This window comes from Stomoxys calcitrans, chromosome 4, assembly GCF_963082655.1.
Source record: "Stomoxys calcitrans chromosome 4, idStoCalc2.1, whole genome shotgun sequence".
NCBI classification, from domain to species: domain Eukaryota; kingdom Metazoa; phylum Arthropoda; class Insecta; order Diptera; family Muscidae; genus Stomoxys; species Stomoxys calcitrans.
In genome coordinates this window covers 101,089,786-101,109,934 of record NC_081555.1, presented here as the reverse complement: position 1 = coordinate 101,109,934, position 20,149 = coordinate 101,089,786, and the positions used below count along the sequence as shown (strand labels likewise).

Below are 20,149 nucleotides of genomic sequence, written 5' to 3'. Positions count from 1 at the left end.
TTGAGTGACATTTGGCTTTTGGTACGATCACTGGCTATTGCAAGTATAAATTTCTGCTAATGGCTGCATGAGCTCGTCAAACTTAGTACCACCTTATTGTAAATAATCATGCGTTTGGAGGACAAAAATTCAATAGCCGCTCTGCTTCCTTATTACAGCGCAGCGGCCAAATTATCGCATGTGTGAACGAGTAAAACCGTACGAAATCTTTCCTTTGTGCATTATGTATCTCTGTATTAGACGGGATTTTTTTTTAGAAATTTAAGAAGTTGAATGTTTAAATCAATCATATTTATAAAAACTTATATACAACTGGTAAAACATTCATTAAATACAAGATGAAATTTCATTCGATGCGAAAGCACACTCGATCACGTATGCGGCAATTCGGCCCCATCATCGTAGACTGTGTGTTTTGCTTACAGGTTGAAGATTGTTGTAATATCAGTCTTTGCCTTATTAAAAACATCACACAGCTCCCAAAGAAAATGAAACGACCGAGATCACGTCATCTTTAATACCTACACCAACTAACATAACCAAGTATAGAAAAGTGATAAAAAGAAGAGCGATAAGACATATTTGTAACAGCTGGCTGGCTTGGCGGATGTGGGTGATTCACAATAGTATGTTATCATTCACAGTAGGACAGAGTTTCATGTTTGTTTTAATGAATCTTTTTTTAAGGGAATGTAGCTTAAACGGAGCCACATAAGATAGTTTTAAACATGTCAAACAACAAAAAACATCATCCAGTTCGTTAAACAATTTAAGACCTGTAGGATTTTCAGATAAATGCCATCGGGTTCCTGAGACTTGTGAGGCTTGAATGTGGAGTTATGGAATATCTAAAAATCAGCCTATTTATGCTTATTATTCATTAAAATTGTTTAAATGAGTTTAATACAAGTTTTTATCGATGTTATGGCCTTCAAATTTTGTGAACAGCTGGCCAAAACATATCAAATATTTAGGCGCGTTTGTTGTGCGCTCTAAATACTAAAATATGCCATGCCACTATGGAGGCATGGAGGCTACCGTCGCGCAGAAGTTAGTATGTTCGCCTATGACGCTGAACCCCTGGGTTCAAATCCTGGCTAGACCATCAGAAAAAATTTTCAGCGGTGGTTTTCCCCTCCTAATGCTGGCAGATACTATGCCATGTAAAACTTCTCTCCAAAGAGGTGTCGTACGGCGGCACGCCGTTCGGACTCGCCTATAAAAAGGAGGCCCCTTATCATTCAGCTTAAACTTGAATCGGACTGCACTCATTGATATGTAAGAAGTTTGTCCCTGTTCCTTTGCATGCCACTATGGACATACACCGGCTTGTTGTACGCTCTAAATACAGAAAAAGTAGCATTGAAAAAGAAAATCTAAATAACTAAAATGCGATTTTATAAGATCAGAAGGTCAGGTTTACATACAAAGAATACGAAATCATCAAAAATTGTTTGGAAATTTTTGTATACCCAAGATATCTGCAAAATTATAAATACCCTAAAAAGCGTTGGGTATTAACCCTTTAGAAAATCATATCTAGTCATAGGCCATCTTCTTAATCAGTTTGACAAAATCCTCTCCTGGAACTTTTTTGTTAATTATTGTATACACAAAACTCGTCCTCGACGACCTCGCATAAACTTCTACTCCCATTGACCACATTAAAAGTTCGTCTTACATTATTCCCTTAGAACCCCGAGCCACCACCTCTTGTCCTTCTTTCTATGTGGCATCCTATCCTAGCATGCCCATTTATAAGCCGATCAAAATTCAAATTAGTTTATCATGTCCACCCATATTGCGCTCCAGGAGTTTCGGAATGTGCCAGGCTCCTATATAGCAAGAGGTAAATCAGGCGTCCTTCAACTTAAAAGTTTAAGGGTAGGGAGATATAGGAAAGACATTTTTTTTTTTAATTTAGATACCCTAAGTATAAAGAATGGACAGCAATCCCTTAACAAAATTTTGCTCTACTTTTAGTTTTGCGGGATTTAATGCATGGATGTATACAAATATATTACTTTATTTCCTTCTATCCCCTACTGCTCATTTATAATTTCACTTCATTTGGAAAATTTTTTTAGAAATCTACTGTATTTGCTATCTCTATTTTGTTTTTCGTTTTTGTGTAAATAACATTTGTTATTATTTTGTTTTTCTATTTTTACAACAAAAAAAAAATGAATTTCCTCTAAAGTTAATTTCAAATTTTCTAATCATATAACGTTTCTATTGATTATAACATTTCTCTGCTATATGTCGTCTTCTAAAAAAGGTGATACTTTTCAAGTGAAATGAATCCCAAAGTACCAAGGCTGAGAAAGTAGGAAAAAACCTAAATTAAAAAACAAAACTAGATCCAATATCAATCACAATCAATTCACAATTCACAATTGTTAGAGATCAAGTCTAATCGAATAAAATCAAATCAAATCATTTAATAATTTGTGTTATATGAAGAAGAGGAAGAAAGCACTCCTCGGAAAAGTAACCAAACCTAAAATGATAACTGAATAATATTTTGAAAAATCATCATCAACCAAGCATAAGAATAAGAAATTCCAAAACATAAATTAAAGGTGGGGGGACATCAACACCCTCCTCTCCCTCCAAACCATACACAATTGTTTATGTCTGCCACAAATAGTATTGCACTCGATATCACAACAACACTGGCAGCTGAATGTAATAAAAATGCTGCTGCTGTCGGACTGTGTCGCATCGTAGATGTAAGTAGTAGTGGTCATTCTCGCAGGATAACAGATTGAACCTTACACTGCTTACAATATTCTTCTTTTTTTTTGTTTTTTATTTACTGTAACTCTCTTCATCATTTTTGGTTGTTTGTTTTAAATTTTAGTTTGCTACCTCTAACACTCTCTCTCTCTCTGTGTTTGACTACCTCTAGAAATTCGACTGTTGAAAAGTTAATTGTTTTTGTGTGTGTGTGTTTTTTTTTTTGAACAAAGAAAAATTCTAAAAAATTAATTTCAGAGAGAATGAGTTTCTTGAATTTGTATAAACAAATGCATCCTTCTCACAACTTTTTTATCCCCACAATTTTCTTATTATGATTTTGTTTTGAATCTTCTTACACCACCACAACCACCACCACACATTTGAAAATCATTTTAGAAAACCATTGGCGCTTTTTTCTAACTTATTCATTTGTTTGTGTCACTTAAAACAAAAAGAAATTTTTGAAATTTGTATGTCAATAGCTTGTCCTTGTTACTTCTATAAAAAGGTGATTTACATTCTTCCAACTCTTTTCTTTTATTTTCTTTTTGACTATCTTCCAGAGTTCCAAGTACAGTTCAAAACGAGATTATGAACGCGATCGTTCCTCGAACTATCGCGACCGCGACCTTTCACCAGCTGGCGGAGGCGGACCATTAAATAATGGTAATTCATATCGATCACAATCTCCTGAAATAGATTCACCATCATCCAGGGGACACGGTTCACACGATATACGTGATCGTGACCATCGTGGTGATCGTTTCAGTTATATACAAAAAATGAGAGATCGCGATCGTGATATTTATAAAAAGGATAAATATTCAGGTGAGTGCTTACTTCCCCTCTCCCACTAACATCTATTCAAAAAATTATTTTCGTTTTTTTTTTTTCATTTCAGATAAACGCGATCGTCGTGACCGTGATTCTGAATCGCATCGCACGAACCATGACAGGATTGATAGACGTGGAGGAGGCGGAAGTGTTAGTGGAGCCAAGCTCTGTTCTTCCAGCAGTGGAGATAAACGTTCGGGTTCAGACGATCGCGATCGAGACCGTGATCGAGATCGTGACCGCGATCGTGATCGCGATCTAAGAGATAAACGAGACAGAGATTCACTGAGAGAGCGCGACCGAGATCGTGATCGTGACCGTGAGCGCGACAGAGATCGCAGTGCTCGTGGTGGTGATGATCGTGAACGTGATCGAGGTGGTGGAGGCGGTGGTGGTGGTGGCAGCGGTGATCGTAATGATCGTGGTGAACGCATAGCAAGATGTGGTGATTGGAGTGAACATGTCAGTTCTTCGGGTATGATTGTCGATATTGCTATTTTGTATTCTTTTTTTTTACAAAAAAAAAAACCATTTTCTAATAATGTCTCTTCTGGCGTTGTGCAGGAAAAATGTATTATTATAATTGTAAAACAGAAGTCTCACAATGGGAAAAACCAAAGGAATGGATGGAACGTGAGCGGTGAGTTTATAATGAAAATAAGTACAAGATTTTGTTTGTCTAGTTTATGAATAGAAGAGCAACAACAACATGTTGTTGTTATTGTAACCACATTTTTACGTGGAGAAGGCGATCCTCGTCAAGCTCCTGCAGGTGAGCAAGCTCGTGGCCATTGGAAACAGGGTGGCCATTCGTTATTTAAAGTCGCCAATTACTCGCTTTGTCACATCGAGCATCGTAGGCACTCAGTATTTGTGCAAGAGCCGGTGCCACACGACCTCACACTGAGACTCTCCATTCGATGCCGCTGATTGTCCGCGATTGCAGTTACAGCTACTCCGGATGGAGCACTCTATTATCCGCAACCCGTGGACTTGCCCGGTAGCTCGCAGCTAAGCTTCTCGTGACAGCAATGACCCCCACACAAATCGGACCTCAATGCTCCAGCCCGTGAGGCGCTCACAGCTATCCCGTGCCGGGTGTTGCTGTTGTAGTAGCATTGTGTTGTACACTCAGGCGGCAGCCCTTGCCGATAAAGGACTTCATCTGCTGCCATGGGATTGTTGTTGTAGCAGTGAGTTGTGTTGCATCTTTCGTCTGGTGGGTGCTGTTAAATATCCAGAAGCACTAACTCTGCTGTAGGGGGACATGTAAATATTGTCAAATTTGATAACAAGTATTTTAAGGTAGTTGACAGTCGAAATAGTCGGGCCATTTACTTGATCCTTCCCGTCGTATTTTCCTCGCCCATATGGTGAACAATGCGGCTGGGAATTTGGAGGCGGAAAAACTCAAATTCCATTATACCTATCCACTGGCGCTTAAACAGTGCCGGAGATATCATCCCGCCTTGGGCTACTCCCTGTTTTACTCTACTTCGCAGTCTTCGATATCCATGCTGATGCTTGGCGAATGGAAATTCTCTAACGAGGTTCGGGAGGAGTAGTCCCTCAAGCGTCTTGGCTATTAATGAGAGAAGGGAGGTCGGTCTCCCCCTTACTCGTCTCCTTTCCAGGCTTCAGTAGCGGGACTACTCTGCCCATTTTCCAGACATCGGGTACTATAAGAGAGTTCAAAAACAAGTTGAGGACCAGATTCTTCAGCATCAGTGTAGAGAATCCGTCGGGGTCGAACGCCTTATATGATATTCGTAACTTCATGACATTCGTAACTTCGTCCAGGTAAATTTTGATGGCAGTCCATCGGTTCGAACACCACGGATACGGAGAATGGCGCTCCTCCTAGCCCTGTCACTTTTGGGATGCACAATAAATTGACGCTTGAACCACCTGGCGCATCTCACCTGCAAATTTTGCCCATGAACATTCCACTAAGAAACAGGGGCAAATTTCTCACATATCAATGAGTGCAGTCCGATTTAAGTATAAGCTCAATGATAAGGGGCCTCCTTTTTATAGCCGAGCCCGAACGGTGTGCCGCAGTGCGACACCTCTTTGGGGAGAAGTTTTATATGGCATAGTACCTCACAAATGTTGCCGGCATTAGGAGGGGAAAACCACCGCTGAACATTTTTTCTGATGGTCACGTCAGGATTCGAAACCAGGCGTTCAGCGTCATATGCGGACATGCTAACCTCTGCGCTACAGTGGCCTCACCTTATCCTTAATTCCACATACGACTGGCAATTACAAAAGTAATTCGCAATTTAATGTGTCAGTTTCGTCTGGTATGGTTGGTCAAAAGATACGGGGCTCCACATGGGATAGCTCATAGTTATAAGCTAGAACTTTGAGCTCTAATCTATGTGGTTTTCTTTGTTGTCACGAGAAACTTAGCTGGGTGCTACCGGGCGCGCCTACAGTTTGCGGATAATGGAATGCTTCACACGGAGTAGCTGCAACTGCAGTCGCGAACAATAAGCGGTATCGAGTGTAGAGTCTCAGTCAGAGGCCGGGTGGAACAGGTTTTTGCATAAATATTGAGTGCCTATGATGCTCGGTATGACAATGAGATTTTTTGCCTTAATTTGCGAAAATTTGGATTATAGAGTGGTATTAGACCCCTGACATACACCCCAAATCCGGCCTAAATGGGGCCATATCTCGATATATCTACCATATCTACCATTTCGACCTGTCTCCTGCTTGGTCATATTAACGATGCATTTTTATCTGATTTCGCAAAAATATCCGTGATAAATATGATTCTACTTGGAGATCGCATAAGGTTTATTTTTACCCGGGGTAAAATGTATTCAACTAACTTCTGCCAAACTAAGGACATTTTTAATAATTTTTTTATTAAAACTATGCGTTTTATTCTTAAAACAAATGTACAAAATTGAAGTTTGCAAAATTGCTGATTTTCTTCCAAATTATCCTGGTAGTCTGGCAACTAACTTAAGATTATTGTGATTCACAATTGTATGGTATCATTCACAATAGCGTAATAGTGCATTTTCATTCTTGTAAATCTCGTTTAAAAAATTATCTGTTGCCACCGTAGCGCAAAGGTTAGGTGACGCCGTACACCTGATTTCAAATCCTGGCGAGAACATCAACAAATTTTCTGTGGTTATTACCTGCTCCCAATGCTGGCGATATTTGTGTGGTACTGTGTCATTAAAAAAAAATGTTGGTAGCTATGTAAAAACTTCTCTCAAAAGGGGTGTCACACTGTGGCACGCCGTTCGGACTCAGCTATAAAAAGGAGGTCTCTTATCATTAAATCGGATAGGAGTCATTGATTTCTTTTTTGGAATGTTTGAGGGAAAAATATGCAACTATTTAAGCTTACACACCGCAATCCGGTATGTATGAGGGTTACCTTTTATATTTCGGAATTGTTGTTGTAGCCACATTTTCATGTGGAGGTGGCGATCCTCGTCAAGCTCCTGTAGTTGAGCAAGTTCGTTCCGGTCCAAAGGGCCGATCGCCGTCGGAAAATGGTGGCCATTGGATATGTAAAGGCGCCAATAACCCGCCTTGTCATATCATAGGCATTCAGTATTCGTGCAAGAGCTGGCGCCACTCGCCCTCTCACCGAGACTCTCCGCTAGATATCGCTAATTGTCCGCGACTGCCGCTGCAGCTACTCCGTATGGAGCATTCCACTATCGGCAACCTGTGGAGGCGCCCGGTAGCTCGCAGCTAAGCTTTTCGTGACAGCCTTGAACACCACGCCGATGGGACCTTAATGTTCCAGCCTGTGTGGTGCTTACAGCTATCCCGTGTCGGGCTATATTTCGGGATTGGACAACCCTTGTGTTGCAAATTGACAACTGACAGCTCTATCGTCAAGATTGACATTTTTGAGGTTATACGATCTCACAACGTTTTGACATACGAGTGCTGTTTGTGTTGTTTACAGTAGCTTAAAAGATTCATCTCGCTCAAAAAATAGAAATAAATCGTGAACATTTTTGTGCGATTATTTTTTACAACTTTCGACATGGATTAACTCATCAACAATGCATCAATTAACTTAATTCAATTTTTGGCGATGAAGCTCCATGTTTATCGATGGTATAGTGAATTCAATCGAGGTCGTAGTTCACTCGAAGACGAATTTCGTGAAGGTCGCCCAAAATCAGTTGTTCCAAAAACCATTGATGTGCGCCAACTGCTATTGCAAGATCGTCATGTGACCTATCGTGAGATTGTCAAAAAAAATCGTTCGCGTTGGATACCACACAGTTTGTCAATCGCTCAAAAAAAGCTCGTGTCGATTGTTCGAAAGAAATGCTTCAAAAATATGAAACAACTGCATTTTTGAGCACTCAAAGCATCGATTTGATGAGTTATCCGCCGTATAGATCTGAAAAGACACCGTATGACTTCTTTTTATTCCCGTTCGTAAAAAATACAATGAAAGGTCAACGTTTTTCGACACCTGAAGAATCACCTTTTGAAGCTGGATACAAAGAAAATCATGGCAATTTCGATCTAAAAGAATTGATATCGTATTCTTGGTCTTGTTCTGATTCGTCTTCTTGATCTTTTTCAGAATTATTCTACCTTCACTACATTTATTCATCATAATGCTAAATATTTTCCATTTTCTTATTTCAGAAACCAGCCGCGAGATCAACATCGTGAAAAAGACTATCGCGACAAGGAGCGCGATAGAGATCGCGAAGAACGTTTTTCCAGATCATGTATGTATTTCAAATACTAATCAGCATAAATAGAGAAAACATCGAATATTTCATATCTAATGCCTCTCTTCTCTTTATTTTGAATAGCATATAAACATTCCAGTTCTCGTGGCAATTCCCGGGTGAGGTGGAACTATGATAACGATAGTGGCCCACCAAATCATCGAAGGCGTATAGATGGTGGGTATATTCTTTTTGGTTTTTTTATTTTATTTAAAACCTTTTTTAATTTAATTTAGGACGTTTATCTGAAAATCCTGATATGGATATAAGTCCCGGCGACTCAACGCCCACATCGGAAGCCAGTTACTCATTAACGGGCACTCCCACCACCTACGTGGGTGGCAATCAACACAACGACCAAGCATTGCCATCAGCAACAGTGGTCTTACCCAATGCATTGCCTCGTTTGGCTTCACATCCCAATGCCTCTAGTAATATGACCTCTTCCTCTGTCAACGTCAGCAGTCAATCATCGGCCGCCGTTTCATCGATGCATTATCCTGCTGCAGCGTGTCCGAATACAGCTGCGGCGGCATCAGCAACCGCTGGCGGCATGATTGGTTCTGGGGTGGTGGTTGGTGGAGCTACTATGTTACCCGCAACAGGTCTTGCTACAACAAATTTAGCAGCGACGATACCATCGACAGCCACAGCCTCACTGTCAAACAGTGGCAGTAATAGCAATCATAGAAAATTGGATGCTGTAACTGCGTTACATCAATCCCATATGGGAGCTGTTGGATCGCCTAATGTAAGCACAGCTTTTATTATTTTGAGGAAATATTTACCAACATTGTTCTTTTGTTTTATTGTTTGTATAGACCACAGTTCCGACATCCTCGAGTCAAGTGGATCATCATTTAAATTCAAATGCTCCTGGTCCGCCAAAATTAGGTTCTAAAGATCCCGCTTTGTTAATGCGCCAACAACAGATTCATCATCATTTAGCAACACAGGATGGTCATCTCATTTCTTCTAGTACAGGGGATAATAATCATGCTACAGCACAGCAGGTTATGAACATAAGGTATGCCAAGCTAATATATTAACATATTTAAGATTTATAAATAAACAAGTGAGAGCGTGCTAAGTACTGCCGTGCCGAATCTTATATACCCTCCACCATGAATCGCATTTATCGAGTTCTTTGCGCAGTATCTCTTTTTTTTGGCAAACAAAGAATAATGAATAAGGACTGTTATGCTATTGGAGCTATATCAAGTTATAGTCCGATTCGGATCCTAAATGAATTGAATGCTGAACATTGAAAAAGTCAGTCCATTCGGATAAGAATTGCGAATGGTAAAGGCTCAAGAAGCAAAATCGTTACTTCGTTTTATATGGAAGCTGTATGAAGCTAAAGATCGATTCAGACCATATTGCTCACGTATGTTGAAGGCCATGGGAGAAGCCGTTCTACAAACTTTGTGCTAAATTGGATGAGAATTGCTCTCCCTAGAGGCTCAAGAATTCAAGATCCCAGGTCGGGATCGGGAACGGCAGCTATATCAGGGGTTGTACCAATTTACGCCACACTCAACACCTTATGCAAATTTTTGGCTAAATCGGATGAGAATTGTGCCCTCTAGCGGCTTAAGAAGTCAAGATCCAACATCGGTTTATATGGCACCTATACCAGGTTATGAACCGATTTGAACCATACTTCGCACAAATATTGGAAGTTATACCAAAACACCATGTGCAAAATTACAGCCAAATCGGATAAGAATTGCGCCTTCTAAAAGCTCAAGAAGTCAAGACCCCAGATCGGTTTATATGGTATATATATCAGGTTATGAACCGATTTGAACCATACTTAGCACAGTTGTTGGAAGTGTTATCAAAATACTACGTTGAAAATTTCAGTCAAATCGGACGAGAATTGCTCAAGATCCCAAGATCCCCTCTAGAGGCTCAAGATCCCAGATCGGTTTATATGCTATCGAAAAATGGACCGATTAAACAGCTATGTCAAAACATGGACCGATTTGGCCTATTTACAGTCCCAACAGACCTACACTAATAAGAAGAATTGGTGCAAAATTTCAAGCGGCTACCTTTACTCCTTCGCAAGTTAGCGTGCTTTCGACAGAAAGACGGACGGACGGACAGACCGACGGACATGGCTAGATCGACATAAAATGTCACGACGATCAAGAATATATATACTTTATGGGGTCTTAGACACATATTTCGAGATGTTACAAACAGAATGAAGAAATTAGTATACCCCCATCCTATGGTTGAGGGTATACAAATTTCAAGTAAAAGCAAGAAATACCATTAAGATACGTGGGTTCGACGTCGATAAGAGGAAAGTAGTTTTGTTTTTGTACCTGGAATAATACGATACTTGAATAAACTTTCTGGCCAGGTAATTGCTCTCTCTCGAGAACGGCAGCTCCGCCCTACCCAGGACAGATCCCTAAAAAAATTATTCTCTATAATAGTACCTGTTCAGTCTTTCTAGGCTATGTACAAAATAGTTAGCCATCGTCCTCGTCCTGAACGAGGATATAATACTAGAAGGAAAACAGCAATCAGCTTTCTTTTACCATGGCGGCAAAGGAGACGAATGGTAAAAGAAAGATATGCCACTACGAGACTACATACACTTGCATATATCATCACTACATTAAAATTCTTCGGCAAGAACAAATGAGTCGATGATCCTTCAAGCTCTAACTCTCCTCTAGAAGGCTGTCGTCGACGATGTTTTATGTGTCTCAGTTCACGATCACCGCTCATTCCTGGAAAATACGGTAGAGACATCAATTGAGCCAAAAATGGTGTAATCAAAGATAAGAGCCAGGATAAGAGAAAAGGAGGTCTTTTCGCCAGGATCTTCTTTCAGTCAGCTTTTATAAGTATCTTTGTCCAGAATGAACGTTAATAATATTTTTTTTACTTTTTTACAGGGAGAATGCTCTTAATTCACCTTTATATAACCTAACACATGCTCATGGCATGTCGCCCATGGGTTATAGTAAAAGTCCTATAACATCATCGACATCAGCGTCATCGGGCAATGCTGTGCCCGCGAATGCTGGTCAACTACACGCAGCGTCAGCCCATACGAATAATGTCAATAGTGGCGGTATGCCTATTGCTAGCCTAGCTGCTGCAACTTCATATTCCTGCACCAATCCCTATGGACTAAAGACTGCTGATGGTAACGTGTTAAGTAGTAACAACGTTGGCATGAATTCCCTTAATGCCGCTGCTAATGTTGGCGTAGTGGGCGCTGGTGGCGCTGTTGGTGTTGGTGGCAATAATGCATTATGTTCCACATCAATGCTGTCTGCCAATTCCAATGTCATCAATATAACCGGTGCAATTGTTGGTGGAGGAGGAGGTGGTAATGTTGGAGGTGTTGGCTCCGTTGGCGTTGGTGTTGTTTGTAGTGGCAGTGTTGTTAATATGAATGTTATACCGGGTGAGGGACCACCGACACCAACACAGGAATTAGATTTAAGCGGTAGTTCATCGATAGATCCCCAACAAAGAAAATGTGAGTTGTAATGTAATTGGTTTGATGGAAATTTGTATATATTTTCATATTTTATATGTTTCTCATTACAGTGGAAGGCACAACATCGGCATCGTTAAGTACTTTGCAAAGTTGTGTTTCAAATTCGATACAGGCTGGTCGTTCACAAGGACCTGAAATCTCTACAAAATTAAGCAAATATTTCAGAGGCGATCTAATTACACATGTTACCAATTGGGCAGCAGATCAATTAGAAAAACAGGTAAGTGAAGCATTTTTTGCCTTAGTCTTCTGGCGATAGGTACAAGCGCAGTCTATCTGCTTTTAATGTTATGTCCGTCGCCTCTTGCCCATTTAGATAGATTTTTCAACGCTTCCTAAAAGAGGTCTGATGAATTAATAGAAACTAATCGACCACTGAACATGATGATCACGTCATCCACGCATACATCGAACTTCATTCAGTCCCCGATAGAGGGTGAAAAATGACCAGAAGCCACAAAGGAGGATATAAACCTCCTGCGAAGTTTCTCTAGATCAAAATCTTCCTAATCGACCCTTCCGCCTGTGATGCGTTAATAATACGGTATTTAAGCACCGTATCAACCCAATTTACCAATACTTACTTACTTTGATTGGCTATGACAGAATATTTGTTCCACTAGCCGAACGTAGAATAGTTTTCCAAGCGCCTCGATCTTCTGCGCTTATTCTAAAATCTCTGACACCAAGTTTCGAGGTGGGCTTTTGGTCTTCCCGGTTTGCGTGTACCACCGTGTTTGCCTTCAAAAGACTTCTTTGCTGGAGCTTCTTCATCCATTCTGACAACATGACCAGCCGTTGTATTTTGATGCGTGTAACTATGCTATCGTCGTCATACAGCTTATATAGCTTGTGGTTCATACGTCGCCTGTATTCTCCATTATCGCGAACTAGTCCATATATTTTACGAAGAATCTTTCTCTCAAAAACTCCAAGCACTGCCTCATCTACTTTCTCAAGTACCCATGCTCAAAATCATATAACAGCACGGGTAGTATCAGTGTCATAGTGTAATCTTCGTCTGCTAAGAGGTGGCCTTGTTTCTAAACTGCTTACTTAGTCCAAAGTAGCATCTGTTTGCCAGTATTATTCTTCGCTTAATCTCAAAACTGGTGTCATTCGTTTCGGTTACGGCGGTGCCGAGGTAGATAAAGTTACTGACTATCTTAAAGTTGTGGTTCCCAACTTTCTCCACTGTCTTTAACTGCTCGGTTGTGCAAGGCTTCTTGGAAGTTGAAACCATCCATTTCATCTTATTTCCATTTCTTCTTATCTCCATTTACTGCCAGACCTATTTTCACTGACTCTCTTTCGATTCTTTCAAAGGCTGCAGTTACTACTTCCGGTGACCGACGATATCAAGTCGATGTCGTCGGCATAGGCGAGTAGCATGTGTTCTCAGGTGATTAGTGTGCCACATCTATTCACATCTGCATCTCGTATAATCTTTTCCAGCAGGATATTAAAGAGATCACACGATAGGTTGTCTCCTTGTCTGAAACCTTGTTTGGTATTAAATGGTTCGGAGAGATTCTTTCCTATCCTTACTGAGGAACGCGTATCAGCAAGTGTTATCCTGTAGAGTCAAATTTATTTTGCAAGGATACCAAACTCAGACATGGCTTGAAATACGTTTGAACGTAAAGGAGTATCGAAGGCGGCTTTGTAGTCAACAAAGAGATGGTAGGTTTTGATTTGTCCTTCTCGGGTCTTTTCCAGGATTTGGCGCAGTGTGAATATCTGGTCTATGGTGGATTTATCAGGTCTAAAGCCGCATTGATAGGGCCCAATTGTCTCATTGACTTTAGGTTTTTATCTTTCACACAGTACGCTCGAGAGTAACTTGTATGCGATGGGGAGGAGACTTATTCCTCTGTAGTTGCCACATTCCGTCTTGTATCCTTTCTTGTGTACGGGACATAGTATGCTGAGGTTCCAATCATCGGGTATGCGTTCTTCTAGCCAGATTGCGCAGATAAGCTGATGCATACGCCTTATCAGCGTGTCGCCTCCGGTCTTAAATAGTTCAGCGGGTAACCCGTCAGCTCCTGCTGCCTTATTGTTCTTTAGTCGGGTCACTGCTACTTGGACTTCATTCTGACTAGGAGGTAAACATTCTATACCATCATCAAGGATTGGTTCTGCGGTATCCTCTTCGCCGCCAACGTCGGACACTAGCAGTTGGATAAAATGTTCTTTGCATATCCTCAGCATGTTATCTGTGTCAGTTACCAGATTTCCTTATTTGTCTCTGGAGGAGGATGTGCCTGCACCAAAGCCATCTGTTTGATGTTTAATTCTTTGGTAGAATTTCCAGACTTCATTCTAACTCCTGTAAACCTCAACACGCTCGCATTCACGTCTTTCCAATGTCCAGTTTTCCGTGCAGTGTCAGATCGTAATTTTCTCGCCATTAAACATGGCGAGGAAAGTACGATCTGACGGGTGCGAATCGTAGCTGCAACAATGTAATGATCCGAATATACATTGGCTCCACGGATCAATCGTACATCTAAAACGCTGGATTAATACCTTCCGTCTATTACAATGTGATTAATAAAGTTCCTTGTGTTTTAATCGGGTGACTGCCATGTGGCTTTGTGAATATTTTTATGTTGAAATCTGGTGTTGCACTACCATGTTTTATGCTGCGGCGAAATCTATCAGCTTCAACCCATAATCGGACGTTGTCTCAAAAATGTCTTCCTTCTTTATCTTCGCATTAAAATCTTCTAGAACAATTTTAATATCATGGGCGCGGCAGCGGTCATATTCTCTCTCTAGGCGCTCGTAGAAAATATTCTTGGTCTGCTCGTCTTTGTCTTCCGTCGGGGCATGGTCACAAATAAGGCTGATGTTGAAGCATTTGCCTTTTATGTGGATTGTGGCTAGCCTCGAATCCACCGGAGTAAAGCCGGAGACAAGGTGTTTCAGTCTCCGACTAAGCACAAATCCACAGCCAAATTCATGCCTCGTATTATGGCAGCTATAGAATAGTTTGTCACCGTTTGGTGTTGTAGTGACGCCATTCCCAGTCCATCGCGGTAATATTTGCCTTGTATTTTTCTAATGGCAATCAGTATTTAATTAAGAGGCAGTGCCACCTGACTCCTTACTGATTATGACTATTATAAACAAAATAAATTTTGCTTAAGTAGCCCCACCCATCTCCGAGATTTGGATGTTAGATCTCTTGGTTTTGGTGGTGGATTGAAGTAGCCAAACCCTTTGCCCCGAAAGTGGATATCAGATTCATACCCTACTCCAAAAAACCACATTTGAGCTACATATTGCTATAGTCGGTATATGATTTAGGGGGAGTTTATGAGTTGAGGCGTCCCTGGAACACTTGGTCATAAAACATAAATCAGATTTGAGCTCATTTTTGCCATAATCCACAAATATGTCCAGTTTGAGAACATACATTTAGCCCTGAAAAAATATCAGCATTGTGCTCTACTCTCAAATTTCTGTTATTTCAGCCCCAATTGGTATTGGTTTAGGAGAGTTTTCCCTCAGACACCATGGAATAAATTTTTATGTCAGATTTGTACTCTACTTTTAAATAACTTTCATTTGATACCCATATTGCCCAAAACGGTGTCCTGATGGGTGGTGTATTTGGGGGTGGGGAACCCGCGCGACACTTAAGGTGATATTTTTATGGCAAGTACGTACTCTACTCTAAAATACCTCTCATTTGATGGCCATATTGCCAAAAGCGGTAAAAGTGTCCTGTTGGGTGGCGTTTTAGGGGGTCGGGGAACCCCCCGAACACTTACGGTGAAATTTGTATACCAAGTTCGTACTCTACTCTAAAATACCTTTTGTTTGATACCCATATTGTCCCAACCTGTAAACATGTCCGTTCGGGTGGGTTTTGGGATGGGGCGTCCCCCAGGTAATTTGACCCCAACGTTTTTTACCAATTTCGTGTTTTTGGGGTACCATAAGGTGGCATACAAAATTTCGATAAAATCGGTGCACGCATCTCCGAGATCTGGCGTTTTTGAAAATACCCTACACCACTACTGTGGTACAGAGTATTATAACTTAGTGCATTTGTTTGTAACACCCAGAAGGAAGAGAGCTAGACCCATTGATAAGTATGCCGATCGACTCAGAATCACTTTCTGATTCCATTTAGCTATGTCCGTCTTTCTGGCTTTCCGTCCGTCTGTCCATGTTAATTTGTGTACAAAACACAGGTCGCAGTTTTCATCCGATCGTCTTAAAATTTGGTACAGGAATGTTTTTCGGCCTAGAGACGAAGCCTATTGAAATTGGGAAAAATTGGTTCAGATTTGGATATACCTCGCATATATATGTTCGTCCGATTTTCTGTAATAATGCAATAAAATGGTAATTTTTTAACGGATTTTCTCGAAATTTGGCAGGAATTTCATAGAAATCGGTTTAGATTTGTATATAGCTCCCATATATATGTTCGTCCGATTTTCTGTAATAATGCATTAAAATGGTCATTTGTCATCCGATTCTCTCGAAATTTGGCAGGAAGGATTTTCTTATGACTCCCAATATTACTGGTGAATTTCAGAGACATTTGTTCAGTTTTGGATATAGCTCCTATATATATGTTCGTCCGACTTGCAGTAATACATCAATAAAATGGTCATTTATTAACCGATTCTCTCGAAATTTGAAGGGTAGGATTTTTTTTATGACTCCCAATATTACTAGTGAGTTTCATAGAAATCGGTTCAGATTTAGATATAGCTCTCACACATATATCGCCCGATTTTCACTCCTAGAGCCACTGTAAGCACATTTATTGACCAATCTTCCCAAAATCTTGTACAACGCTGTGTTTGACGACTTCTATAATATCTTTTAAGTTTGGTCGAAATCGGGTCAGATTTAGGTATAGCTCCCATATATATGTTCGTCCGGTTCAGAGAAATATTGCAATAAAGTGCTCATTTGTTAACCGATTCTCTCGAAATTTGGCAGGAAGGATTTTCTTATGACTCTTAATATTACAGCTGAATTCCATGACTCTCGACATTACTGGTGAGTTTCATAGAAAACGGTTCAGATTTAGATATAGGTCTCATATATATATATCGCCCGATTTTCACTCCTAGAGCCACTGTAAGCACATTTTTTGACCAATCTTCCCAAAATCTTGTACAACGCTGTCCTGGACGACTTACATAATATCTATTAAGTTTGGTCGAAATCGGGTCAGATTTAGGTATAGCTCCCATATATATGTTTGTCCGATTTTGAGAAATATTGCAATAAAGTGCTCTTTTGTTAACCGATTCTCTCGAAATTTCGCAGGAAGGATTTTCTTATGACTCTTAATATTACAGCTGAATTTCAAAGAAATTGGTTCATATTTAGATATAGCTGTCATATATGTATATCGCCTGATTTTCACTTCTAAAGCCACAGCAAGCGCATTTATTGACCACCTTGTCAAAATTGTGCACAACGCTTTCCTCAATGACTACCACAATATGTTCGTCAGATTTTGGGTAATTTGTTGTCTTTTGCAACCGTAGTTATTACATCTTAAACATATTGGTTTTGTTCGAAATTTGATACGGGAATTTTAATAACCCACTGGAAAACATCCGCCCAGGTCCATCAAAATTGGTTCAGAATTATATAAAGTTCCCACATTGTATTTATAGGGTAGGTGTAGGGTATTATATAGCCGGCACCGCCCGACTTTTGCCTTTCCTTACTGATTTTTATATAATAGATAGATAGTATTTGAGCTGAATAATTTTTTATTCTTGTTTTCAGGCGCAGAAATGTTCGGAGGAGGCACATCTCTATGGCGATTTACAGTGTACAAAAGTATCGGCCGAGTTAAAATGTGCGAGAAGTTTAGTTAGAATAACTGAAATTACAGCAACATTGCAAGAACAAAAGTAAGTGAGATTTTTGAAGAAAATTAGTAAATTTTTACTAATAAAAATGAAAATTTTCTTTCAGAATTATGTATTTACGCCAGCAAATACGTCGAATAGAAGAATCAAAATCACAAAATTCATTTATGTCCGATGATCTATAGCCAATTACAATAAAAGGAGCCGCAGAAGCGTTGATTTAAACCGATCGATGTCTATGGAGAATAGCAACTATTCTCTGGACAACTTCAAAGAGCCCCCAACACACAGAACCCACACACACAACACATACAGAGCAAGAAGCAGCGCAAGCAAATAACAATTTCTTTCTGTTCAATAAAGAATGAGGTAATCTAACAAAAATATTAAGCAAAAGAAAATAGTTAAAGAAAACTTTGCGCATATTGAATGAAAATAATAATAAATAAATGCATTAAATTAAACAAAACAAAAAATAATAACAAAATCCAGAAACCGAATGAAAAAGTAAAAATTAATTTCAAAAACAAAATCAACCCAACTGCAAAAAAAAGGAAAATAAATTATTCAGACAACAACAACAACAAAACCCCACACACACAGATACAAATAACAGAAAGAGCATAAAAGAATAAATAAATAAAATTGATGAATAATTATAGTACTATTATTATAATTCGTAATTATAAAAGAAAAATATAAAAAATAAATAAAATAATAATAATAAAAAAAACAAAACGAAAAAAATACTAAAAATAAAAGCAGCCATTTCGATCCATTATTTAGAAAATCAGCAGTAAACAACTGTCAGCAGTAGCCAGGCAGCCAGCCGCTTCTACTAAGCCATTTCGGGTAAAGAAACAAAATTTTGAAATTTAAATGATTTTTATTCCCTTTAAACCATACTCTTGTTTTCTATATAGTCATGTGTCGTTCTTTTTCCTTTCTAATTTAGATGAACGCGTACACAGTGTTGTTGCAGTATTGAAGTCCATAAGCCAAAAGTCTATAGTATAACTTGGGTTTTAGGGGGCAGTTTTTGTTTTTGATTTATAAAAGAAACTTTAATAGAATATAAGTTAAAGTTAAAGAATATTAATTATATTTAATTTTTTTTTATTAAATTCTGGCCTGAAAAAATCATTATTTCCGTCATATCTTCCATTTTTTTATAACATGAAAAAGTGTGGACAAATGTTTGTTCTTCCATTTCTTCTTCTATCAATGAGAGCTAACCGATTCAAATTTTGGCTGGAATATAAAAAAACTCCCATCGCAGCCGGTTGTTCGTACCGGATTGACCCGATGAAGTCCTTCATCGGCCAGGGCTGCAGCCTCAGTGTAGAACACACGGCTAGAACAACAACAACAGAGCTCTTTCTATAGCCAAGTTCAAACACTGTACCAATGAGAGACATCTCTTTGTAAAAGAGTGAACCTTAGGCTAAAAGCCTTATAAATATTGCCAGCATTAGTAGGGATATAACCTATGTTAAAAATTTTCTGATGTCCTCGACAGGGTGCACACCTATGCGTTAGCGTCATAGGCCGATCTGCGCTACAAGGTTTCTCAACAAAATGTTCATGATTTGTAGTGAGTTCCAAACTATAGGCTGTTGCTAGGTTTCTTTAGGCGAAGAAAATTAATATTTTTTCGCGATGAGTTTTTTTTTAGCTAATGGATTTTTAAGCAAAAAAACTTGATATAAATCCAGTAGGACTCGCGGACTCCATCGGGAAAAACATCTATTATCAATTTTGAAAAACGAATTTCGTACCAGCCTTGTGATTCGAAATGTTTTCCAAACCAATATTTGAGGTGATTTCCATAACATATGACTTCCAAACCTATGGCTATATTTCGCGAGGAAAAACCAATCTACCTCGATTTCTTAAAATTTATTTAAAAAATTTTCTTCGATTTTTTTATTTTTTTTAGAAATACCTTTTTTAGTAAAAAAAAAATTTTCGTCCCCAGAATTTTTGTGATTTTGAATCACTAGTTGAAACTTGAAAGTAATTTTAAAACTTTGTTTTAATGCAATTTCCAAACTATGATTTGAAACTATTTTGAGATTGATTAAGATTTTTTTGTGTTTCAAATAAGTAATTGCGAAAAACACGTGTTTTCAACTGTGAACAACATATATCGTAACATCATTGTGATTTGAAATGTTTTCCAAACCATTATTTGAAGTGATTTCCAAACCATTATATGAGGTGACTTTTAAACCTATGGCTATATTTCACGCAAAACCTCAATTTCTTCAAATTTATTTAAAAAATTTTAATAGATTTTTTTTAGAAATGCCTTTTTATTTAAGAAAAGTTTGTTCCCAAAATTTTCCTGATTTTGAATCACTTGTTGAAGCTTGGAAGTGATTTTAAAACTTTGTTTTAATGTGATTTCCAAACTATGATTTGAAGTTATTTTGAGATTG

At 39.1% G+C, this 20,149-nt stretch overlaps 1 protein-coding gene across 4 annotated transcripts in view; it reads left to right on the top strand.

Moving 5' to 3' along the window:
* Nucleotides 1-20,149, top strand: part of LOC106092854 (WW domain-containing adapter protein with coiled-coil homolog) — a 38,507-nt gene that overhangs the window by 14,683 nt on the left and 3,675 nt on the right. For 2 of the 4 annotated variants that reach the window (XR_009398014.1, XR_009398013.1), the window contains exons 3-14: nt 2,279-2,732; nt 3,306-3,570; nt 3,644-4,051; nt 4,141-4,216; nt 8,227-8,312; nt 8,400-8,492; nt 8,552-9,066; nt 9,137-9,342; nt 11,234-11,826; nt 11,898-12,067; nt 17,623-17,750; nt 17,815-18,077. Coding sequence is in view for 2 of the 4 variants with exons in the window: in XM_059366786.1 (XP_059222769.1) it covers nt 2,634-2,732; nt 3,306-3,570; nt 3,644-4,051; nt 4,141-4,216; nt 8,227-8,312; nt 8,400-8,492; nt 8,552-9,066; nt 9,137-9,342; nt 11,234-11,826; nt 11,898-12,067; nt 17,623-17,750; nt 17,815-17,893 (2,718 nt within the window). In the remaining 2 variants the exon portion in view is untranslated. Of the gene's footprint in view, nt 1-2,278; nt 2,733-3,305; nt 3,571-3,643; nt 4,052-4,140; nt 4,217-8,226; nt 8,313-8,399; nt 8,493-8,551; nt 9,067-9,136; nt 9,343-11,233; nt 11,827-11,897; nt 12,068-17,622; nt 17,751-17,814; nt 18,370-20,149 lie in introns of those variants that run through there. The other 2 variants (XM_059366786.1, XM_059366787.1) reach the window with 2 other exon arrangements.